This window comes from Eutrigla gurnardus (assembly GCF_963514095.1).
Source record: "Eutrigla gurnardus genome assembly, chromosome: 14".
Taxonomy (NCBI): Eukaryota; Metazoa; Chordata; class Actinopteri; order Perciformes; family Triglidae; genus Eutrigla; species Eutrigla gurnardus.
The window spans coordinates 7305630-7330976 of NC_139937.1; the positions used below are offsets into that span (position 1 = coordinate 7305630).

The window sequence follows — 25347 nt, forward strand, 5'->3', positions numbered from 1 at the left end:
TACTTTACTCGGGCGAGGACCTAACACTTGTTTCTATTTTTTAGCTCTTACTTTATCGGCAATGATATGTTTTGCGGTTTCTTTCTTTTGACAAATGTACTTATTGTGAGTCGCTTTAGACAAAAGCGTCTGCTAAATGCCCCTAAATGTAAATGTAAATGATTTGAATAAAGGAGCCATTCAAAGAAAATCCTGATATCCAATTCACTTTAAATGCACTTTGCATGCACACACACGCACACACACTGCTACTTTGATCGCGACGTTGAATAAATGACAGTTAGACACTGGGTGACATTTCCAACATGGGGACAAGCTGACTGCAAGCCTGAGCAAGATGCAAGTGTAAAAAAAAGACTAGATTTCTGATAACGCACAAAGTTTGCAGCTCATACAGATGTTATCTCATATCTGTGGCCTATGTGGCAATGAGCTGCTTTAGAGAACACCCATACATTATCTCCAAAAATGTCTTCTCTTCTAAATACCCCAAAGACTAAGGATTTTGTATCGACCCTTACAGCAGACTTGCTAAATGTAAGAGAGCTAAAGTCCTGAGCGTGTGCCAACATGTCGTCAGGGCATTTAAGACAGCACAAAGCCACGTTAACTACAAGAACATGTAAACAATGTAATGATCACTCAACTTAAAGAGTCAGTGGCACATTTAGCTGCTCATGCATGATGATATGGCTGCGTATGAGCGCCACAGTTTAATGCATGAAACATTTAAAGGGAATAAGCCAATATAAACAATGAAGCGATGGATACAAGCTGAGGAAACATACTAGTCCATTAATGGCATATTATCAATATCAGTGTGAAATTTGTTCCAGAACCCTTTGGGCTTGTGATCCTTTAAATTGAAGCAGTCTAGTGTGACCCATGTGCAGATTATGGTAAACTTAAGTGTAATAATTTAAATTTTTAGCTTTGATACTGCCAGTACTACATAGAATCTATTCTTTTTTTTTTAAATCACGTGCCGATTTCCAAACCTCTTGGTCAACTATCTAACTCTAGTACCTGACTGCCACTAGGTGTCAGCAATGTAAAAGGATTACAAATATTGTGGAAAGACTTTAATGGTTGGACCTAGGTATCGCACAGTATAGTCAAACAGTATCAACAGTACAAGACTCTGATATACGATGCATTCAAACAGTATGAAGTATAAGCACCAATTACACTGGAATCCCTCTCGTTCACAAAAACGAGTTAATCAGCTGCTTATAAGAGAAATCCGATTATATACACACCCAATCCAACATGGTGTAACCACCGTTTACTCAACAAAATAATATGAACCCACACAACAAACTGGCACTTAGAAAAATAAAACTCTTTGGAGATGTATGGACTGTTTTCCAGATCATGAACAAATTAATTCTCCACTTCTTTCATTGCCTCCCTCTTCTTCCTCACTTCTTCGGTCTTCTTGTCCTGTTAAGTGTTTGAAAGCAGAATGATCACAACACTGTAGCTTATTATTCCGACATTAAACATGACATAGGTTGACGTGTCTTTAGGAGTTTACCATGTCCTTCGCTTTCTCCATGCGAGCTGCCATAATTGCAGTGCGGTTCTCTTTGACTGCCTCGAACTTTTGATCGCATTTTTCTTGTGTTATCTTGCTGTAGTTGCTGTCTATTTCTATGACCTTCTGGATGGCCATCTTCTTGCGCTCTTGTTGCTTCATTGCGCATTTCAGCATCTCAGCCTCGTAGCTCTGACAAAATGAAAAAAAAAAGAGAGATTTTGCAGTAAGAAAGATTTACAGCTCAGTAAGCGGTTTTCACGGTGGTAATTTGATCACCTGTTAGGAATTTGCTATTCATGGCAATACCTCGCGTCTCTCTTTTGCAGCATCCAGTTTCCTATTAATTTCATCCAGCGATGTCGTCTTTTTCTTCAGAGGGGACAATGGACATGGGGATCTGCAGCTGACCTCTGGGGTTGATGGGTTCAAGATGATCTCAAATGCGTGACCAGAAGCACGCCTGTTCAGCTCCTTCACTTCGATGTCTGCAAGTGTGGAATGAGCTCAAGGTGACAACATAGCAATATTTATCCTGATATTCTAATTAATCAGTCATTTTTTTACTTCATGAATAAAAAATGACTGATTATCGAACTTGTTATGAACACTTGACAAAAATCCTGCTGCAAGGCAGCATGTTGTGTTTTCAAAGAAGGGGAAAGGAAAACAAGGAGCAAAAAAACAAAGACTGTTAAGTATTGTGTGGGTGCTGCTTTACAGACCACCTTTGCAATGCAACTTCCTATACCAACCACATTAAAGATGTTCAGTTACTTGTTGAAAACAGTTTTCGGGTGAGAAGCTCTCCTGCAGTCATATGCTGTACAACTGCATATATTTACTGAGTTTACACCTACCTCCACAGCTTTCCATTATAGCAGAAATCTGGCGTCTTTGATACCACTAGAAGAAAACACAAAAAGGAGATTATTACAAACAAATACATGTCTAATATTATAAATTGGATAAGCTTTCATTTCACTTTGGCCAATGGTTCACCAATGAGAGAATGCTACTCTTGCAGCGTGCTCGTGTCCTCTCAGCAGAAGGAGCAGCAGTGCAGCGATGGTGCTGGAGCTGACAGATAAAGCTCATGTTTTGATAGATCATCGGTCAAAGCATGCAAGCATGCATTTTAATTTTTGAGTTTTCTAAATTCCCCTCCTGCTTTGGCTTATACAATCAAAACACAGATTGATTCGGGTATAACCTCATTCCTCCGTCTATGTGTAAGTTGTTTAATTTGACAACGTATGGATGCAATTAATAATCTTATCAGCATAAGATATATATGCAGCAGTGGGTCCTGTACAGTTGCACATCATACCGTGCATTATATCGTTGCATAGTCTTTCAAGTTACCTATTTCAGCATGACTTGACTTGTCAGGAAGAACAAGTTATCCTCCTCACTCTAGGCTTAACTCCAAGTACACTGTTAGTACGTGATGGTGACACAGGAAAGTGCAGGGGCTCCAGTAAAACACCATAATGTCTCTTTATTCGAGAGTGCTGTAAAAGGTGATGGTTCTGGGAGCCCACCACTCGACTGTTAGTATAATAAATAGTGGAGAGCTCCTTAAACAAACACGCACGTGCAGAAGACACAAGGTCAGCTAATAGTAAGACGTTGTTATAAATTATGTTCAGAGTTACAGTGTTTGAATACATTTATTTAAAAGCGTTTTTAATTTCGACATAACGCTAAATTCAAATTAACGTCGCTGCACAATGGACCTAGAACAAAAGGTCCACTAATTAGTCCAGTTGACTTCAGTGATGCTCAACTGACTTCGTAGTGGCCAAATCAAACCTTTAACCCCTTCCAACACTTTGTTTGAACGGTTTGAAAGCCTGTAGAAACATTTGAATGGAAGTATTGTTCTCACCGTCAAGTGCTTGAAGAGCAGCAAGTCTTCTTCTTCTGTTGTTTACTACAAACCGCCAACATCTGAGACCTCGCGCTAAAACCCCTCAGCCTAACCGTCACCAGAGCCGCTTGCCCTATTGGTCCAAATCCACCAATCACAGAAGCTGTTGTGACTGTTGGCGCCAGCAGGAACAGGGTCAAAATAATCAAAAACACACTCCCACAAAGCTGGCACGAGTCGACCTCGTTGCTCCCGGAGCTAAACGAGCCTGACAAGAGCGTGTTTAACTGACGTTATGTAACGCCAATTAAATCGTCCAGGTTCGGCACATGTGTGGGCTAGTAATTGTGTTTTAGGGGCTAAAGTTATAATACAGATGAATCACTTAAATCATTTTATCCAGGGTAGATTTTACTCGTTCTCTTATGGATTTATAGCTGCATTTACATTTGACCTTTCTGTCATCCAACAGAAACGTCTTCAAAAAAACTGAAAGTATACTTTTCCCTTGAAAGTTTCTTCTTTCATGCAGTTGCTTAAAAGGACAAGTATGAGGATGTCCTTGGAGTGAGTGATAAAAGAGCCAAAGAGTGATTGATGAGAGTGATGTTTGGATCCTGGCAGCTGCATTCCACAAACAATAAAATAGAGAGCAGACATTAGCTGCCAGTCAAGGGAGCCCCACAGTGTCAGAACAAAGAGGTGATTATAGGACACTGACAAGGGTGAGTGGCTTGTATGCTATATGGACGAGTTTGGTAGCAGGGTTTTACTTTGGATTTCAAAAAGTACCACGCCACATGCGTTCAAGAAAATGAGAAGAGTTCCGATGCCTGGAGGGAAACTGGGTCCCCGGAGGCAGCTAATAGCTGTAGAAAACCTCTGCATAAAGGCTGACTAATCTCAACTTTAAATCAGGAATATCTTTCCAACAAAACCCAACAGGAATGATATAAAAAAAAACAGCAGTTCGGTACATTAGTATGAATCCCTTATATTATGACGCTGAGGTTTCTGTGTCCAAGTGCACTTGCAACATTTAAATTCATCTGCATGGTCAATTGCAAATCAGAATTTTTTTTATAAAGTTGGTTGCAACCAGCCCTCGGGAACTATAATTATGTTATTTAAACTTTATACTGCAAAAATGGCTGTTACCGCTGGAAACCAATTTTTTCATTATCTTCAAGGAGACTCAGGATTTGACATTAATCAGCACTATACTCCAGTAATCCCTTGAGTTCTTCTCAATACCGAGAGCTACATCCATCGTGGACTGATGCTCTTATCTCCTGTCCTTCATCATATTTATTGGCTATCTCTGATCTTAGTGCAGGTGCTAGGGTATATCAACAGTTTGCAAGGATCAGATTACACACATACCCAATTAATCTAGCTTTCAACCAAATTAATTGGATCATTTCACAGACATTCTTCAAATATTAATCACAGTCGTGCAAACAACAAACCTGTCTTCATTCATCCAAATCAATAAATACTTGAGAATGACAGAGCCTTGACATTGCAAAGGATCTTACATTAATTTAACTGCCTCCTACTCAGCATGCTTCTGTGGAATCAAAATGCCATCTAGTGGTGAGAGTAAGTTATAAACAGCTCTAGTGTTAGGACAGATTCTTTTTGACTTCTGTTGTTCCCTGTATCTGCTTTTCTCTCTGTCTCATGTCTCAAACTGGTGCGTGAGGTCTGTATATAAGGACTGGCTTTGAAATTAACCAAAAAACTCATCTTGACAGTTGATTAATCTGTTGAAATGTTAATATAGGAGGTCATAAAATTGAATGGGTCATTGGTGAGTGATGTAAAATGGTTCAATACTACCACCTAGTGTTGGATATAGGAATTAACCGGGCAAAAAAAAAAAATGCCTAATGACTGTATGTTTGTATTACACATAGATATTGATCACTTTAAATGTTTTTAAAAGTTAAATGTATGTTACAATGACAGGTGTTTTACTATTGTAATTACTAGTATTCTAAAACGTTTATAACAAGTCATACTTCTTTAGCTGCAGGATATAAAGAATTTCTTATAGGCAGGACTTGGGGAGCAGCAAAGAAGAGGAAGGTCTTGATATACTTTTTGTTTCAAGGACCATTCAGCTGTGTGGATTTCATAGACAAAACAATGGTCCACGTATACTCAATACAATAATCTGAATAGCAAAATGCACTTGTGTTAATCACACCCATGCTTTGTTGTACAGTCACTTTTTGTTTTATGGCTGTATGTTTTTGTCTATTTTCAACAATAAACTTGATAAAATATATGCATTTGTTTTTCTTCATTTATTGTTCGGTAATAGAAATAGCTGATTAATTTGACTCAGTCTATACTCTCCATACTCATACTTACTAGAGAATTAACTGAGTGTCTGGCACTGGCATGTTCATTGTTCCAGGATATATATTCTAGTCTATTAATAACCAAATCACAGTTGGCACCCTGCTGTGCTGGTGCATTACTAACAGCAGGGGCTTTGAAGAGGCTTCCGTCCGCACCTGACAGGCTCTCTCTTGGTACCCATGTTTAAAAAAAAGACAGCTCCTGGGATGCTGAGCAAGATGACAGATGGTTGGTTTCAAAGTCCTCACATTTTCTGACCTGTTTTCCACCGTGATGTCATTCCTGAAAATGTTGCGTCATTTTATTTTTTTCGTCCTCACATCTCTGGAAAGAGGGTCATTTTCTTTATAATAATAAATTAAAATCGTGAATGCTTTTATTTTGAAATACAGTCGAGCAACTTCCGACTGTTTGTTTGTGTATATGTTCCGAGCAAGCGAGAAGAGTTCACAGGATATTACAGGAGAGCGAACAGCTACTACGACAACGTTAATTCCCGGAGTTTAATGTCAAAATGGGGGCTTGTCTGGCACTGTGCTCGTTAGCCAGCTGTGTAAGTATCTCATTTCCATTGGAATAGTAGGCCTATCTTAAATGCAAAACGGAAGGCTTAAACGTCCGTTCATACTCGTCTTAACGTTAGGCGAGCTAACGCTAAACTAAGGCTAGCAAAATAAGCAACGTATGGTGACGTAACAGTCAACCTTAAACGCGTTTACTCTAAGTGAAGTTGTTATGTCAAATACTAGCTGTACTGGACATATAACGTTAACGTACTTGTAAAGGGAGTTGGCTTCGCGAGACAGTGAATCAGCAAATAATGATTCAGGAACTGTCGGAACAGGCCACTTGCACTAACGTTATAAACATTTAGCCTTCTAGTAGCTAGCTTAAGCTAGTGATGATGAGGATTCAGCAGGTGGAAAGGGGCTTTATAACACCGATGTATTATTATTATTATTATTATCATTATGAGTAACGTGTGTGGGTGCTGCCTGTCTTGGATGCATCATGGGAAATTCACTTTCACGTTAAATCAATTCGCAGCCATGTATTGGAACAAAACTTAACGTTATTTATGCCAAAACGGTCGCATACATTAATTTGACAGTTTATTACTGTTGTATAGTTATTTGTGATCGTTTGGTTGCTGTGTGTTTTGCGTATGTAGTGTTTCTGTGGTGTGTATGGCTATGGATGGATACAGTGCTGTGAAAATGAATTTCTCCTAGGGGACAATGAAGTGTAAAATCTAGTTTTAACTCTGTATTTGTTTTCCCTGCCACTCCTTTGCCCTCCATCACTCACAGGCCTCTTGTCTGTGTGGCTCAGCACCATGCCTTCTGTGTGGCTGCTGTCCCTCCTCCAATAACTCCACCATCACACGGCTGGTTTTCTCCTTCTTTTTGCTGCTGGGTACCTTTGTGTCCGTCATCATGATCCTTCCCGGCATGGAGACACAACTCCGTAAAGTGAGATCACTGTTCCTCTTAATGCAATTGCATAACAGTGTTTGGTGTTGTCTTGCATTTGTTTGCTAGATGCTGTTACTGCAGCTAAATCGCTGTCAAGAAATGTTGCATATTCTCAAGTACTGACGCTTTAATGCATTCTCTTCTGGCCTTCTGTTGTTTTGTAGATCCCAGGATTTTGCCAAGGAGGAAGTACTATACCTGGCTTTGAAAACCATGTTAACTGTGATGTCATTGTGGGCTACAAGTCTGTGTACCGCATGTGTTTCGCCATGACCTGCTTCTTCTTTTTGTTCGCCGCCATCATGATTCGTGTCCGTAGCAGCAAAGACCCACGTGCAGCGATTCAGAACGGGTAGGTGCTTGCTTATGGACTTAGGGGATTTGGGTGTTGAGGGGGGGTGTGCTAGAATCACTCCGTCTCTTGTGCTGATGTTGGGTTTGTACCCGTTTATTTTACAGGTTCTGGTTCTTTAAATTTCTGATCCTGGTTGGGATAACAGTGGGAGCTTTTTTCATCCCTGATGGAACATTTCATACTGGTACTAACATACTCTGTTCTGTTACATACAGTAAAATACTGTATATTCAGCAGACATTGACTTTGTTATATGAGTGACTTATGAAACGGTAAAATATATCTGTTTCTCATCAACTGTTTAGGAAACTGTATCAGCTGTGTTTTCTTTTTACTCTACAGTGTGGTTTTACTTCGGACTAATAGGATCCTTCCTCTTCATTCTCATCCAACTTGTTCTTCTCATTGACTTTGCCCACTCCTGGAACAAGGTGTGGGTCGGAAATGCTGAAGATAGTGGTAACAAATGCTGGTTTGCAGGTACAGCATTCACTTGAAAGAGATGTTATTTGCATTTTAATGCTACATATTTGCCAAATTACAAATGACATAATTTTTTCATAGCTCTCCCGGCCAAGTCAGTAGCACGATATTACATCTGTGGTTTTAAGCATTTCATGTTAATGTATGTCCATGTCATTTCCAGGTCTACTTTCGTTCACCTTCCTCTATTATGCACTGGCTATCACCGCTGTGGTGCTTTTCTACATTTACTACACACAGCCAGATGACTGCACAGAACACAAGGTCTTCATCAGCCTCAACCTCATCTTCTGCATCATCATCTCCATAGTCTCCATCCTGCCAAAGATACAGGTAGAGTGTGGACCAGTCTAAAGCCATACTAATGCAGATATATTTGAAACCACATTTGCTGTAGGTTTGCTCTGTTTGTATCAGGAAGCTCAGCCACACTCCGGTTTGCTCCAGGCTTCCCTCATCTCCCTCTACACCATGTATGTCACTTGGTCTGCAATGACCAACAATCCAAGTGAGTCTGCCATTGTCTTAGTCCACAGTTTTGCCTCTTTTCTGTAGCTTTTGGTTCTCGTTTAGTTGTGATTATTCTCACTGTTTTCTGTCAAATTTGCTGATTGTCTGCTGCAGCATTATGATCATACTGGTGAGTTTTCTATGACATGCTATCGGAACAAAGCTGCTATTTTGCTAATAGTTAGCACGCCTTCCTTGTGTCATGTTGTGTGGTCCGCTTTCCCAAGTGAATGGGCACGCTGGTGGTGACTGTAGGGTTAGTTTTATTGAGTTCTAGGCATTCGAGATCCATTTACACACAATACTGCAAATGCATCTCTATAACCCAAAAATAATTGGATTAGAGAAATTATATTAATCCTCGTCATTCCGGAGAACTATCTCTTTCGTGCTTCACCAATGTTGTTACACTGTACACACTTTTGCTTTTGCTAGATATCATAGGCAACAGCTGCTTCTTTTCATTCGCAAAGCTGTCCAATGAAAAACGGTTAGTGTACAACAGGAAAATAAAATGGCACAAAACTTTCTATTGTTTTGCTGTTTCAAGGATTCAAGGATCATTTATCGTTATTGTGCAACACAGGGATGCACAACGAAATGCAGTTGTAGCATGTTTGCTACACAATAAAAACACACGACAAACAACACAAAAACAGTAGTGCATTCCTGTAGTGCATTTGTTGGACTGCATCAGAACAAATGTAAACAGCAGCAACAAAAACAATTCTCTGTGCAGATAACATGGCCGGCATCATAACAAAAACAATTCGACATCAGGGAAACATTGTCCATCAACTTTGACTATGTTTGAATACCAAGCACCGTGATATAAACACAGAGACCAAAAGGGAAAAAAACACAATTGAAGACAGAAATGTCACAAAATGCATGAGAGCTACTGACTGCAGCATATACATGCACCGTCATTGTCATTATTAACAGCGACATTTAAGAAAACACAACTAGTATGGATGCCTTCCTGTTTTGAGAAAAACTGCATTTTCACATTTATTTCAGTGACATTTCCACATGTATATTTCCTTCCTTCTAATATGTTTGCAGCATCTTCAGTGTCAACATTTAAGTTGATTGCATTTTAATTAAAACATTCTCAAATCAATTCAGTATTGATACAAGATAATGTAGAGTGTACACAGGCTTACTGTGTAATTATATATTTTTCATAAGATATTATAGTATAATAAATTGTCTAATGTCTGTGTGCCCTGACATTTTAGATCGGAAGTGTAACCCCAGCCTGTTGAGTCTAGTGTCAAGCAGCAACACCACTGCAGTACCTGGTGACGGCACGTCAGAACAGGTGCAGTGGTGGGATGCTCAGGGCGTTGTTGGTTTGATCATCTTCATCTTCTGCACTCTCTATGCCAGGTAGGTTTTAAAGCCATCACAAATTATTATGTATTCAATTATATGTATTATTTATCTTTTTTGTAATACTGACTCTCTGTCTTTTCCCCAGTATCCGTTCATCCAGTAACACTCAGGTTAACAAGTTGATGCGGACAGAGGAGGGCGGAGGCTCAGGTGGAGAGGGTGTGGTAGGAGAGGACGGCATACGCAGGGCCGTGGACAACGAGGAGGAGAAAGTCAGTTACAGCTACTCCATTTTCCACTTCCACCTCTGTTTGGCCTCTCTGTACATCATGATGACTCTCACTAACTGGTACCAGTAAGTATCTCTCGCATACAGATTAAACATGTAACATTAAGGGCCCGAAGCATAGAGAAAAGGCCTTTACACATCAGACATTTTGGCACGTTGTAGCAGAAAAGGCACAGGTTTATTTGATATGATTAAAAAAACAACTGCATTCCATTTCGTTCGGCAAGTTCCAGGATCCTGGCATGGAGCGTACCAATACCAATAAGTTATTTTATTATCCAGACCGACAGCATGATTGCTTACATATGTCAGTGACAAAATGATACGTTTTGAGACAAAAGCGGGAAAGAATGTACACGTTGATGCTTCTGAAATGCCTAAACATTTTGAAATCTGTATTTTTCAGAAGTTCACAATCATTGCCTCCATCATGGCCACCAGAGGGCATATGTTTACCTGAAAGTTATCCATTCCTTGAACACAACTTGAATATATTTTTCCTCCTCCACACTTTCTAATCAATCCTGTGCCATATTATATGTGGGGAAAAATATCAGTACGCAAATTTCAGCCCATGTGATATGTTGATATGGTTTTTCTAAATTGTACCTCTCCCTCTGTGTCCCCCCTCAGACCAGACACCACCACCATGGCCATGCAGAGCAATATGCCAGCTGTGTGGGGGAAGATGGGCTCCAGCTGGCTGGGCCTCGGACTCTACCTGTGGACCCTCGTGGCCCCTCTCATCTTCCCTGACAGGGACTTCAACTGAGTTTTAGCTGTATTTGCTCGTTTTGTTTCTCGCCTAGTGTACGAGGCTTTATGTAGGATGCTATGAAGGAAATGGGAAGGATGCTATGAAGGGAATGTATTTTATTTCTTTTTATTTCTTTTTTCAATGAATTGCCTCTTCTATTATTGTGCTTGTGTTGTTTTACTTCTCTCGGTACAATTATTGATTATTTAGTGTGTTAATCAGTACAGGTTTCAAAGCCTAAGTGGATATTTTTTAGCTGGCCTGTTTGATGATGGTATTTGGCTACAATAAGTTATTTGTTCTGTTTATTTCTTTGTCAGTGACTCGCCATCATAAGCAACTCCCTACCTTCCTCCCAATGTAGTCTGATTTATCACAAAGACTCAACAAAGCACTTTCTCGATACCTCAAACATTTCACTAAGAGATTCCCTTTTAAGGGCCTGTAAGATCTGACTTCTCTGATTGGCCAGATCTGGAGTCCCTGATTAGCAGGACTCTTTTAGCACTGGAGGCGCCTAGGAGAACCCTCCTCAGGAGCCCCAGAGTGAGTCGAGTGTGAGCGTTAGATAACACTAATATGACACGCCCTGCAGATCCTAACAGGGCTTCCCTTTTGCTGCTGGGCTGCATACAAACACGTCATTACACCTTGAGCCAGGGAGTCCTAATAGGCCGTCGGTCGAATATCCACTTCTTCCTCGTCTACTCCAAAATAGGATGATTTATCTCTGGTTCTACACCTTTCCATGTCTTGCTGTGTTTGGCCCTGGACAGCCACGGGCAACAGTCTGTACCTGTAAAGCCGTCTGTTTGCAGCAGGGAGACATGTATTGATCCATAGCAGTCAAGCATCATGCAATGTGCAGTGGTACGGTTCAGGCGTGAACTCCACAACGCCTGCGCTCACACATGCCATTATGTCCAGAATGTTGCAGAGCGTGTTAACTGGAGAAAAAAGGGAATTTTTAATTGTTGCAGTGTAAAAAAAACAAAAAAACAATGTCGCATTTCAGATATGAATGATAAATTGCTGTTAAATGATATTGACTTTCACAGTATGTTGATGGTTGTGATGGTGGTGCAATTATTTTATGCATTATATAGCAATTACCTCAATTTAAATTTCAATGGAATAAGTAAATATAAGATGATAATGATTTGGTAAATGGTAAATGGACCTGCATTTATATGGCATTCAATCTCTTTTACCCGTTCTCACACACATTCATACACTGATGTATCTTCAGTATCTTACTCCAAGGACACTTCGGCATGGAGACTGTGGGAGTTTTGTCCAAAACTGGTTTTTATACTTGTGAATGTTTTTGGTACAATGCTGAAAATATTATAATTGGTCTATGTTTTGTTCTTTTTTCCATTGCATATGAATCAGATTTTCAGATGATTTTCAATCAGATTTGGCTGAATACTCAGTATTGTGAACAACAAAAGTGTTTTTTTTTTTTTTTTTCATTTTCTTAAAGCAAACATGTCAGTTGTATTGTACATTTCACCATAATTGCCCTGCAGAGGATGTTATTTAGGCAGAATCGACAGTGTTGGATCATAACATGTAAGAATTCAAAAGAATATTAAGTGCCTTATTGTAGTCCTGCGTTTCAAAAAGAATTTAACACTAATGCTGAAGTGTGCTCATTACGCCTTACCTTACGTTGTGGTGAGACAGTCATTGCATGCCAATAAGGCATAGGCCTATGACATGAATTAACATTGTAATTAATGTATAAACACTTTTTAATAAATATGGAAATCACTCACATTCTGTATTTCAATTGTCCCATGAAAATTGTTGAATGGATTGAGTTAAATTACCGGCAAGCTTGGAAGATGGAGCGTAAAAACGACAACATTTTTGCTTACCAATGATTTACTGGGCTAATAATCACCGGTAAGGTGACTAATATGTTGACGTTTAGGAGCCCCGGGGATGTTATTGATTGTGCATAACATCTCCCTATCTCTAATGTGTCACCAGGCTGCAGATAGTGTGATAGCACTTTTCGTTTCTGTATATCACCCCACAGATTTAGGTCATGAGGTACCAGAGGAGGGGCTGACTGACACATCCAGCATGCTGTATACTCTGGGTGAAGTATAGATGCATATCACATAAGATAACGGTCCAAAACAAGCACACCATATGCTCAACACATTTGTTTAACTGCCCTACTATACTGGCCTTTCACTGCTAGACGTGTCCCCTGCTGTGTTTCTCTCTTTTTGTTTTCTCACACACACAAACACACATCAACCACTGATGTCTTGACCCTTAACTGGGTGTCTTCTCTACCTGTTAGCTATTGAAAGACGTGTAAATCCAATAATAATCATAGCTCTGACCAGATTTTGGCCTGACTGTAATCTGCAGCAGTAAATGCGTCTGATGTGTCCCCTGTTCTGGTACAGAGAGCCAGCAGTGTGTGCCAGCGCTCGCAGCCTCTGCTGTGAAATATCCTTCTGGCCTGGGCTGGCAGACGGGGGCCTGTTGGTTTTGGCCGCTGCAGTCACTCTAACCAGTTGGCACTGTCTGGAACTGTTCAGGACACACCGCCTCCTGTTGACTTCCACCCTCCCACAACGCCACCCCTCGCTCAGCCTATCCAGGACAATCTTGAGCTGTTGGATTGTATCACAGTTTAGTTGTGAGAATTCATTCTCATTTCCCCCTTGCATGTCGTGGTGGAAACAAAGATTTTTTCTCGACAACTGCAGGGAGGAAAGCAACATGCAACTGTAAACGTTAAGAAACAACTGTGAGATTGTATTTGCTTTATTGTTAGAGGGAAAACAACTGATGCAAAATGTGCAAAAACCAGAGCTTTTTTGTGTGCATTAAGTTTTCAACTGACTCCGATGCATCTGTATTTGAGATGGGAGTGAGAACGTGTTGGGGACGCTGCACATTGCATGAATGTATGGCAGAGTGGAAGCCCTGTCTTGTCTCTATGTAGCGGTGCACTGCACACTGGCCTGACACGTGGCTTCACCTCGTGGGTCAGATGCACGGAGAGGGTCTGTCCAGTCTTGTGCCATCATCGTCTTCACACGGGGCAGCAACTCCATCAAATCTCTGGTGTTTTGATCTGCATTGTTGCAGGTTTGTTGCTCTGGCCAGTCGTAACACAGTCTCATTTTTTTCCTTTTATTTCTTTGTCGGTGATTAATGCGTTTACAGTTTAAAAGCTTTAGACCGAGTTTCATGAGACTAAAGAATTATTTGCACTACTCTTCCATTTGTCCCATCTGAAATTTAACAGCCTCTTAACACAGCCAACGGCATCGGAGAACAAATTAGCTGAGTGTCATAAATCACACTTTTATTCCCCCTGTTATCATCAGGTGTACAAATATGAAACAGATTTAAGACACTCTCCATCTTTGGCCCTTGGCTGTAGTGTCATAAATCCCACCTTCATTTCCTCTGCTAGAGTCAGATGCAATTTGTTGCTGTAATAAGAGATCAGAGGCTGTAATGTGCTGATTATGAACCACTTAGTGTAGCTCTGCAGCCATGCCTGGTGAGGCATCCTGGGATTTTTAATTGCAGATTGACAGAAACAATGGTTATCACTTGCAGTGTTATCCCTGACCTTAATCTTCACTCTGCTTCCCCCCACCACATTAGTCTGGAAATGTCAGTGTTTAGCTGCATTTTGCATTCACTTGTCAAGAATAAGGTCATTCTCTACAGCGAAAACAGACGGATCATCACGCCGTTTCAGCTTTGTTTCCAGTGTTAAATATTACCATCGACGCATTTTGAATAGTGCAGCCGTCCCTGGTGTTGGTTCGGATAAGCATCGAGGGCTGTTGCATCCCTGACCACCTCTTTGACAGAATGACTGGAAATGCCTGTCTGAGGTGTAATTGGGTTTTAAGAGTGGCTTCCAGGTCCATTAAATTATGTGCTGCATGCAGGGGAGCTAATTGAGTTTTGAGACCTGCTGGCATACTGCATGTGCACTGGAAACATTTACCCAACATTAACCCCAAATTAGGCTTCTTCCAAACTTGTTGCTGGCTGAAGGGAAGCGAAGATGCTGACGCCTGCCCTCTCCAGCGAGTAATAGATCTGGGGTTTTTTTTTTGCAACAAATCGCCAAACATCTGCTAGACTTTCATTGTTTTTTTCCTCACTTTTGTTTCCGATGACTTCTGTTCTCTCACGCCGGCCCGTAGTGCAATGCAGTGACTAAGCTGGAAGTCTGGAAGTGTCAGTGTGTTAACGTGTGTGCAGGGCTCTCCTGTGCGCATGCTCTCTCTCCCCCAGCTCAGAGGAGCAGCTAATGCAGTTATATAACAGTCAGTGCAGTCGGCGTCTGCTGTGAGCCAAATGCCAGGCCAGTCTGGTTACATAAGCCTGTCAGAGTCATATTGTAGCAGCACGGAGCGCTCACACCACAGCGTGTCCCTGCACCTCTTCCACCATCTCCCGCTCCGTCTCTCACATCCTCCCACTGTCTTCTTTACTCTCCTCTCCTCTCACCCCCCCCTCACCTTCCCTCCCTCCCTCCCATCCACCTCTCCTCTTCCTACCTTCCCCTCTCTCTTCGCTGCGGAGCTCTTCTCGACACCCGGAACAAAGACTTGGCGTGCTGGATGCAGATGCACAGACAGCTCTGAAAATACGAGACTGAAAAGAGTGGGCCTAACTGTACGCTCGCATGCGGAGAGGGACAAAATGTTTCTTATTCCACACCATGTCTTTTCCACGAGACGTTATTGACCTCATATGACTTGTATTACAAAGCAGCCATTGACTACCTGTGTGCCGTGAAAGTGATGATGTGACTCGGGTCAGAAGATGAGGAGCGCTGCCGGCCACCACCACCTGTGAGCTATGAAGCCCACTGGCCTTCAGAGAACCATTTGATCCCAAACATACCGATGCATGCAACAGCCACAGCCAGCATGGCCTTCACTGTATATGACCCTCATCACTAGCCCCCCACTCTTGGCTCTTCCGGTATTAGGAGGCCATATGGACAGGGTCATCAGATCAGCAGGAAATTCACTCAGAGCTGTGTGTAAAAGATTGCAAAACACTGTCTGTGACCCTTTAATAATTCACAGTCACCCAGGAGTTAATTGATTTGTGGCCTCAGATCCTGACCTCCATTATATTTTCCCTGTGTGTGATGCTACGTCAGCATCTCTCGAGCTTGGCTATTCATTCTTGCGGTATAGCAGGAAGGGGTGCCAGTGGCGTTATGATTGGTTGGGATGAAATATTGCTGCAGAATCAAAGAGAAACATGAAGTCAACCAGAGGGTGTGTGATTGCCTCGATCAGTTTTCCAAAAAAAAAGAAAAAAAGTCTGCTTTAAAGCATGTTGCCTGGCTCATTAGAATTAATAGTATCAACTAGGAACTCCGCCTGTCGACCAATGGCCGCCGCTGTCACCTCGTGAATATTCATGAGGCGGGCTCGACGCGCCGGCCCACTGGTGGAGGCGGAGATGGGGGAGGCGCCCATCGGACCAGCCGCGCGGGGTGGTGCGGAGCCGCGGAGTGTGTCTTGCGTAGGGCGAGATGTTGTTTTGTTGTGGCGATCAGCTGAATGTGGCGTCGCTGTCCGGTCTGACACAACAGCGGGGAGCACCCCGAGCCCCTCCGGCTCTCCCTCCCAGGAAACGCGGGCGCGGAGAGCACCTCCATCCGGCATCGCAATCCAGGAAATGCGGACTTTTGGATTCTGGCCCGTACTGTAGCAAGCTGGTAAATATTAACCCCGTGATGTGTTATTGCCGGTTTATTACCGAGTTCTCCCCTAGTGTTGCGGCGGTTGTCACGTTGAGGAGCGAGACGCGGCGTGAAGTTGCCACCCGTGTTTTTCCTCCACAGACTGGGTGCGTGTCATGAAGTTCAGCAGTAATGTGTTACGGTGATATGTGATGGGATGGAAGTAGAAATAAAGGCGACGATGATGAGCCGCGTGCGAGAGCAGAGCGCGCGCAGCGGTGTTGTCGGCTGCACGCGCAGCTGACAGCAAGCATATCCGCTTCATCACGTAGCGCGAGCGTTCGTCCGAAACAAGTAACCCCGGCTTACTGACCCGGCCGGGGAGCGCAACAGCTCGGACGGACACACACGTAGGCTACGCACGAATGTTAGATTCCCGAATCGTTTCCTGTGAACTTATTCGTAACGTGCTACACACCAACACTTGCCAGATTTTTAGGAGATGACATCATGCTTTCTTGCGCTCGCCTAGCCGATGACGAGTGGAGTTGACCAAAAAAAAAAAAAAAAAAAAACAGGTTTATTTTGGCAGCTGTTGAACTAGTAACCATCTCTGGTTAAATCCCTTTGTTATTTGGACGCGTTTACAGCGTGTGTTCACCTTTGCACAGTGTTGTAGGAGGACATTTGTGCAGACACAATGGGCGACTGTGTCACTGTTGTTGGACAAGTTTATTGTGCTAAATAGTTTCCGCGCAAACCGTGTGTCTACATGCCGAACAGAGTAAGAGGAAATCTATCTATCTATCTATCTATCTATCTATCTATCTATCTATCTATCTATCTATCTATCTATCTATCTATCTATCTATCTATCTATCTTAACTGTGAGTACTCTGATTTCAGAGGCCTGGCCTGTGACTATGTGTGTATGTGATATATTGATAAAACATATTGGTATGACATCAGGTGAAGACACGAGGCAAGTCATTGCACTTTTAGTGTGTCTCATGCTGGTTTGGCAGGAAGCGAGGTGAGTATAGCACTTGAAGTGTGTTACTCTCTCTGCAGATGAAGACCACAAAGGCTGTGTGCTGCTGAGATATATATATATATATATATATATATATATATATATATATATATATATATATATATATATATATATGAATGTAGCAATAACAAAAGCAGCAGTGCTGCAATGTCCTTCCCCATGCTCCGTACTGTAACTTACAGCACAGGAATACAGAGAAGTGTCAGACCCCGGTGGCGAAGAAGGGGACGAGTGGAGAGAGGCCAATATGCAATGATTTCTTATTGAATCAGCACAAAGTGGCAGTCTTACAGCTCCACTCTGGATCAAGACCACTTGTGGTGCTGGCTAAAGAAAGGCGCTAGCTCAGCAGGCCCCCGAGGAAAGCGCTGCTCCGTCTCCTTGCAGATGTCCGAGATGGTTTGACACTGTGACACATTTGATCGCGGGGGAAAATGACTTACTTTGGTGTTTTCGTACCATTGTGACTCTGCTGAAATGTTAGAAGGCGGCTTGTGAAGATGAAGTATTTCTTTAAGGGCCGAAGTGAGCGTGCTATTATCTGTGTAGCTGTACAGCTTGTATGTTCATAGAGTTTAGTCATTCATAAAAAGCTTAGGTATTCATAACTAAGCTGTAGACTTACACCGTGAGTTTGTTCAGGTACAATTCAAGTAAAACTGTTTTCAGCACTGATCACAGAAGACCCCAGTCGGTTAGTCAGGCAGGTTTGTGTGTCCAAATCCCTCCTTTCACATAATGTGGCATACCATCTCTGCTTCTCCATCGCTCACGCAGTCGGCTTTACAGGTGGCGACGTGTTGCTCTGAATGCCCGAGATGCCATCGGCAGCGAGGGGGTCTCGTGGAGTTCCTGCCTGGGCCTTCAGACACACCTCCCGCAGATAACAAGGCCTGATAACCACGGCCGCTATGGAGCAAAGGATCAGGGGATAATCTGGAGTGAGAGTAAGAGTGACAGTTTAGTCCAAACCCCCCTGATGTGAAACTCTTAGGGGTTACACAGCTGGTGTGACCCAATAGAGAAAGTGAACAGTCGTGTTTGCTGGCAGTCTGTTTGGCTTCATACACGACCGATGGCTTCCACTGATAGCACAAAGTATTAAATGGCGTGTGTGAGCATGTTTGAAGTTTTGTTTTCTTTGCCCGAGCAAGAAGGATGGCATTGTTATCATTCCCCCCCACCGTGCAGGAATAGTAAATACACACCCAGCGAAGGGCTGTAAAATCCCGGTGGCCCGGTGGACACAACCTTTTCATTTCCCTGCTGATGGTCATTCATTCTGTCCTCCGGAGCACCCAAGAAGAATAGAGCCACTGTAGTGCAGGGAGACTGGAGGGAACCAGGAACAAGCCTTTGGATGCAAAGTTGTACAAACACACACAGTGCAAAATGAAGGCCAGTCTAACAGCTTCACAAATACCCTAATAATTGCATTGTATGCAATCAGTTGCATTGTAATGTACTGTGGATAGATTTAGTCTTGTGGCCTCGCAGTAGTGTGTGTGTTTCTGTGTGTGTGTGTGTGCGGAGGTCTATCAATGTCTGGCCTCGACTCGAGTTAACCTCTCGCCACAGATGCAGGTAGAGTTTCCTCGTGTTTGCCAGCGAGCAAGAGTCCGTACTGTACGAGTTTGTCAGTGTGCCCGCCTGGCCGCGCTCCCATTGGTGCGGGTCCAGGTGATGCATCGACGTATGTGGACGATCAGGTCCAGGCAGCTCGGCAGAGAGGACGCACGGCCGAGTGGTTCCTCATTGTAAATGAGTTAATCATTAGCTGCTTCGGCGCATATGGTAGCCAAGTGGAATGTGGAGGGGGTAATCCTTCCTCAGAATAGGCCACGAGTTTACGACGTCACTCCAACTTCTCACGCGGCCGTAATATGTCACTCCTGACTACATTTACATGTTCTGTTCGGCGTAGTTTACGGTCTGTTTTCTTCTCGTATCAACACACGGCATTTTTGTGCAGGTGTCAAGTGTCCACAGTGGCAGCAGTGATTGCGAGCTACTGTGCCGCTCACCACAGGTATGTCTGCCAAGGGCTCGGCCAGGATCTCATCGGCAAGGCTTGCGTAATGCTTGGAGGGGAGAGGCTGCTTGGGACTGCCCCAAAAGAGAGATAACGCACAGAGTGGCTTATCAATTACTGGATGTTTGAATGATGCAATGAAACCTCAGGAGGCCGAGCACGTAGCTCTCCAGCAGGGATTCGGTGTGAGCTGTAGACGCACGCCCAGTGTTCATTGATCGGCGATGCAGGCGAGGTGTCCTGTTTCACGTCTAGATATCTCTGCCTCCTTCCGAATCTCTCACTTTGTGTCCCGCGGGGCCCACGACGCCCCTCTGACCACACCCCTCCTCACACACAGTGCATCAGCCCAGAAACCGGTCTCCAGGTGTCCGTTCAGCACACACTTCTAAAGTGCTTTACTTCCTCCAGAATGGGATTCTCGCTTACATCTTGGCCATCGTTGCTTCCCCCGGTGCCACGGCGACGTGGTACATGTGTGTGAGTGGATGAAGGAGGAGAAGAGAGAAAGTATACTTTGCTAATGGATAAACTTTTCGAATGATATTTATGTTAGGATACTGGCTTCCTTCTTTATTTTCCTCTCTTCAGAGCCAATTCCTTTCCTCTCCTCTCCTTCGGTCTGTGTCTGGTTTCTTTTCCCTCCTCTTGTTTGCCTCCTCTCCTCCTCCTCTGTAGTCCTTTGTCTCAGCGTGTAAGGCATCCCTGCAGTAACTGCGAGTTAGGATTGGAGGGGATTTCTTCTCTGCGGGAGGGTAAGAGGGCTTTTGGAGGAAAATCCTTCCAACCCTGGCCACGGCTCTGCTGAGCAAATCAAGGCAGCGGGCGACGCTCCAGCACAATCCTCCCCAGCCACGTCACTGTCACCGAAGCAAAGCCGTCGAACTAACCCCCCGGACCCCCTCCTCCAACCACGCTCTGTGAAAGCCTTGTGAAATCTGTGGAAGAGCCTTCGGGTAGAATCCAGATGTGTTTTGCGTCTCTCTCCCGGTACTGTCAGTGTTCAGGCTTTGAGGAATGCTCTTATACCTGCCGTGTCTTCATGCCACGAGATGTGTTGGCACGTTCCTTTTTTATATTCTGGGCCGTACACTGCTGTATGATCCATTATCTTATATACAAAAATATGAAAATGGGTCCGTATGTATGTGTGCTGTGCAGCGGCACACATGTCTGTTTCCCACATCGTCCCCCTTGGCGAGCTGTGCCTTGAAATTGTCAGGTAAGGTCAACTAAAGAACACCTCACTTCAGATGCCATTTAATTATGCAAGTGTGGTCGACCGTCGTCACTTAGGAAGGTCATTTGCTCCCCGACTCGTTAAAAGGGCCACCAGATTTCTGGTCCGTGTGTGCTGCGTTGGGCCGAACTGTTCGTTTTGGTTGTGGTTTCTTGCGACGCTGACATCCTGTTTGAGGGGAAAACGAACCTTTAAAAGGCTTCGGGTTTCACAGTTGTCTTCCATTCGATGTCGCACTGCAAGCGCGCTGCAAGCGATTGACACAAGATGTGTTTGTGTACACTGTGTAGGTATGTGTCCGCATGTTTATGTATATTCTGTGACTGTTTGTGTGCACAATGTTTTGCTGATGCGTCCATATTGCAGCCCCTCAGCGAGGGCATCTGTTTCACCTAATTGAAGGTCAATATTTGCATGAGCATTCCTACAGACAACTTTCCTAGCTGGGTTAAGACAGAACACAGGCGTCCACTGTACTTCAACAAAATCAGAGTGCCTGTCATATTCCAGTCTGACACTGCCAAACCTATCTCGCTACACTACGGTGCATTCGTACCGTGCCAAAGCAACGGCAGGTCTCTCATAGCCTGCTATTATCCTGCAAGAGATGGGGGGGGGGGGGGGGGGGGGGGCATTTTCTTTCTCTAAATACTGGGAAGTGATTCTGAGAAACATGGCACGTGGCTAATTATATTCAGCAAACATGTGGGAACGTCCTTATTTGATAATACATTTTCATATAGAGACACTTAAAGGCTTTAAAAAAAGTGACTGGAGGAGATAAAAGACAAAAAGAATGCAGTGCTTCTTCCTGTGGTCCACATCTTTTGAATCAGATTAGTCAAAGTCTGCGACAGTCAATCAACAGAGAATTAATCATAATTTGATAATTGATTAATTGAATAAATATGCTACACAAGCTCTGGTTTCAGCTGTTGAAATGGCAGGATTTGATGCTCATGCTCATCATATTTATTACAGTAAATCGAAAACTTTGGATTTTAGACTGATTGAAGTTGTCGCCCTGAACTCTACAAAGTAATGTGATGTTTTTGACATGTCAAATGAAATCAAATGAATCATCATCCAATGAGACAGCAAGTTGCAGGGTGATGTGTCATCAAGTAGTAAGAAAAGACCAGATACAAACAAAAAAAGGCCCAGCTAAAGGATCAGGTCATTTCTGTGCAATGTGACGTGTTAGCAGTTAGACATTTAGTGTTCAAACATGCTTCTATAATTCAACAGAATTGCACAGAAAACTACTGCATGCAACATACTTATTAAAGTTATTGCTGAGATCATGCAGTGAAATCCTTCAGGTCCAGCTGAGACACAGATGATCTTAATGTTCATCAAAAAGTTTGTAAGGACAAACCCACGTTTGCTTATTTAGGTGTCTCTCTGAAAACCCTAATAATCCTCCATTATGATCCACCATAGTCAAACAAACGGCACGAGAGCGGGTGAATCATCTCAGTCCGAGCTCCATGATGCAGCCTGACTGGAGTAATCCCGTGTCACATTTGTCAAACTGTCGTGGTGGATTAACGCTCTGAGATGAATGGTCAGGTGATGGTGCTGCCCGCCGTGAATCACTCTGTTGGGCGAAGTTATGGATTGGAGGTAAAGAAAACAGTTTGTCTGATGTTGATGTTCTGTCGCACAGAGCTGCTGACACGGACTCACCTCGGCGTAATTGAGAAATCAAACAGACAGGGGGGTAAGAAGCGGGTGCTGATCGTCACTGGGCTGCATTTATTACCTTAATCCTCTGCTGCTGGATGCTAAAGCTGAGGTTTTCAACACCTTTCGGGGGAGCGAGAACGGATGAGTTGTGGCTGAAGCTGAGCCAAGAGGCAGAATGAAGGCAAAGACATGAAGCTAAAGCTAAGTCCTGCATCCATAAATCCACCTTCTGTACTCTACCTGCTTATCCTGTGCAGGATCTGTGGCATTGCCCAGCTACTGGTCTAGGAGCAAATAACAGTAACATTAAATTAATTGGCTATTATACATCTTGTATGAGTTTCCATCATAACCAAGAAAAAAGCCTTTGAAATGCGTGTTTTTTAGAGAAAGGGACAGAGAACGCTGTAGGAAGCTCTTCCTCCGCCGGTGGTGTTACACTGATTTCTATTATGTAATCTCCTTGTCCTCAACAACCTCGTACAGTCAGCAGTCCCAGTGTTTGCACCCAGGTAGTCCCCCACTCACCTCCCCCCTCCCTCCCTTCCTTTCCTGCACTGTCAGCACAGTGCAAGGGAGCAACCCCGGCTTAGTCGCTGGAGACGTTGATTTTTCATCAACACTCTGCAACTCTCATATGCTTAATGGCTCTGCGCTCGCCCTCCGAGGACCCCTGATGTCAGCTGAGTGACAGGTTTCAGGGCCAGCGAAGAGGATATGGGGGTGGGTGGGGGGGGGGGGGGGGGGGGGGGGGTGCTAGGGTGGGCACATAGTGCTTCTGGTGCATCTCCGGCCCCAGGGTGAGGGCCATATTTCACTCTGACATCCGCACCCATAGGGAGCCCGGGAGCTGCACGGCTGGTAGCATGTGACCAGCCGAGGAGACAGAGGGTTCAGCTCCCTCGACTCCCCCCCTTCTTCCCTTTTCTCCTCTCTCTCTCTTTCTTTGTCGCTACACCGAGCTGTAGCGGTGTGTATGTGGCTGCCTGAGAAACAAGCTGATCGGGATTCTTTGGGAGTACAGTAGAGCAGCAGGGCTGGGTTCCCTCTCACTGCCCCTGAGTAGGGTTTCCATTACCGGGGGAGTGCCTAAATTACATTGAAGAGGGAGATCAGGAGAAACCCTAGTGAGTTTTGGAGAGAGACGGTGGGTGTAGAGTGGAGAAATCAATTTGCCTCGTAAAAAAAAAAAGAAAGATAAAAGAGTCCTGTTGCACGATCTAAAAATTGTCTTCATGACGAGCCGTGTAACATGATTGTAAATCTTATGTTTATTTTTTATTTTTTTTGTGAAAGCATAATGTTTCTTTGTCGGCCTGTGGGATGGAGGATGTTTCCGGTCTTGTGACAGCGAGCCGAACCTGTTGCTAAAACTGCAACAGTCCTTCTTTGATTTGGGCATAGTCGTTTGTTTGGTCGTGTTGTTGTCAGCATTTACATATCAGAGATTCGGAAGGCTGCAAGGACGGAATGAGGGCGACATTTTCTTTCTTTCTGTTGTTCACCTGCAGTGTTAAAACTCCGAAGCTTGCTGCTTTGCAGAGAGGATCGGTGTTTCAGGCCATCAATCTGTGTAATGTGCTGTTTATTGCTTCTGTGTAACTACAGTGTTATCAGATTATCCTCGGTGCAGTTTTTCACGGTGAGCACTGTGTTGTATCTTTACTACTCTAGTCTGTGTGTCATCAAACAAGCTTGTACAAAGGAAATGTTATCCTTCTGAAGCCAGACCGGGCCTTTAGTCTGAGCGTGACATTTACTGATGTATTTATTCCCATCTAATGTCAGGCTTTTTTTCCCTTCTTTTTTCTTTCATCGGGGCCACGACTTCAAGCCAGACTAAAATATCTATATTTGGAAGATTGCCATGAAAGTTTGTACAGACACTTGTTGTTCCCAAACAGAGGCGGCCCTGACCAATGTGGTGGGCCAGGCAGGAGTTGTGCCTCTGGCATCGCAGCCAAACCCACCAGCAACCATTGTGTGGCTACACTCCCACAGAAACTCAATAGTGTTGTGTCTTTGAGGTTAAGATTCAGATCACGCTTTGAGAAAAACGGAAAATCAAGTTCTAAGTTTGATAACGTTTAGGATGTAATAATTTAAATAAGGGCTATTCAAGTGGTCTTACTTCTCTTTCTCAATATAAGTATATCAGTCGCTAACATGGCTGTAGACTCTTCAGTAACTGATTATATTTCTCTGTCACTAAATATAGTTCCTCTTAACATTTATTAACTTCATCTAGTAATGATCTAGTGACATACTTTCTGTCATCGGTATAATATTATAGGAACTACTGAATTCAAGAAATCCGATACAGTGTAGCCAGACGGGTGAATTGTGTCCTGAGAGGATGTCGATGTCTGAGTGTCCATCATCCTCCGTACAGCTGATGAGGTCTCTTCCAACCAAACACCTGTTGGGTCTTCTTGCCAGAACACAATAAGCATCGTTAGCTAAGAGGACCCGGATCTGCCAAGACCTGCTTAATGGGATTTTGTTGTGTTGATGAGCTTCCTCTCCACAGTACCTCCTTCTCTTCTTTGCATCTGTTCAGATTAACTTTGGTGGGCTGGTCGGTGTTTTCTTCACTTTCGACTCAGACTGCTGCAGCGATGATAGTTATCCTACTTGCTCG

General features: G+C 43.5%; 3 protein-coding genes across 3 annotated transcripts in view; 2 read left to right on the forward strand and 1 right to left on the reverse strand.

Moving 5' to 3' along the window:
• Window positions 1–1067: 1067 nt before the first annotated feature.
• stmn1b (stathmin 1b) lies at window positions 1068–3544 on the reverse strand. The gene is made up of 5 exons (XM_084026751.1): window positions 3429–3544; window positions 2398–2443; window positions 1847–2025; window positions 1538–1729; window positions 1068–1443 (listed from the first exon to the last, which is right to left on the reverse strand). The coding sequence occupies exons 2-5, from the start codon at window positions 2411–2413 to the stop codon at window positions 1384–1386; spliced, it is 447 nt and encodes a 148-aa protein (XP_083882877.1). The 5' UTR covers window positions 2414–2443; window positions 3429–3544; the 3' UTR covers window positions 1068–1383.
• A 2654-nt stretch (window positions 3545–6198) lies between these two features.
• Window positions 6199–12769, forward strand: serinc2l (serine incorporator 2, like). The gene is made up of 10 exons (XM_084027952.1): window positions 6199–6333; window positions 7091–7252; window positions 7420–7607; window positions 7715–7794; window positions 7953–8090; window positions 8257–8426; window positions 8511–8601; window positions 9845–9995; window positions 10087–10296; window positions 10864–12769. The coding sequence occupies exons 1-10, from the start codon at window positions 6295–6297 to the stop codon at window positions 11000–11002; spliced, it is 1368 nt and encodes a 455-aa protein (XP_083884078.1). The 5' UTR covers window positions 6199–6294; the 3' UTR covers window positions 11003–12769.
• Window positions 12770–16485: 3716 nt separating this feature from the next.
• The window catches only part of hivep3b (HIVEP zinc finger 3b), a 34113-nt gene continuing 25251 nt past the window's right edge, over window positions 16486–25347 (forward strand). The window contains exon 1 of the mRNA XM_084027828.1: window positions 16486–16727. The gene's annotated coding sequence lies outside the window, so the exon portion shown is untranslated. The remainder of the gene's footprint in view (window positions 16728–25347) is intronic.

Coding starts and splice junctions, on each gene's coding strand:
- stmn1b (XM_084026751.1), bottom strand. Junction 1,730..1,846: donor CTGCAAAAGAGAGACGCGAG/GTATTGCCATGA, acceptor TCATTTTGTCAG/AGCTACGAGGCTGAGATGCT. Junction 1,444..1,537: donor TGGAGAAAGCGAAGGACATG/GTAAACTCCTAA, acceptor AACACTTAACAG/GACAAGAAGACCGAAGAAGT.
- serinc2l (XM_084027952.1), top strand. CDS start 6,295: ATGGGGGCTTGTCTGGCACTGTGCTCGTTAGCCAGCTGT. Junction 6,334..7,090: donor TGTGCTCGTTAGCCAGCTGT/GTAAGTATCTCA, acceptor CATCACTCACAG/GCCTCTTGTCTGTGTGGCTC. Junction 8,091..8,256: donor TAACAAATGCTGGTTTGCAG/GTACAGCATTCA, acceptor TGTCATTTCCAG/GTCTACTTTCGTTCACCTTC.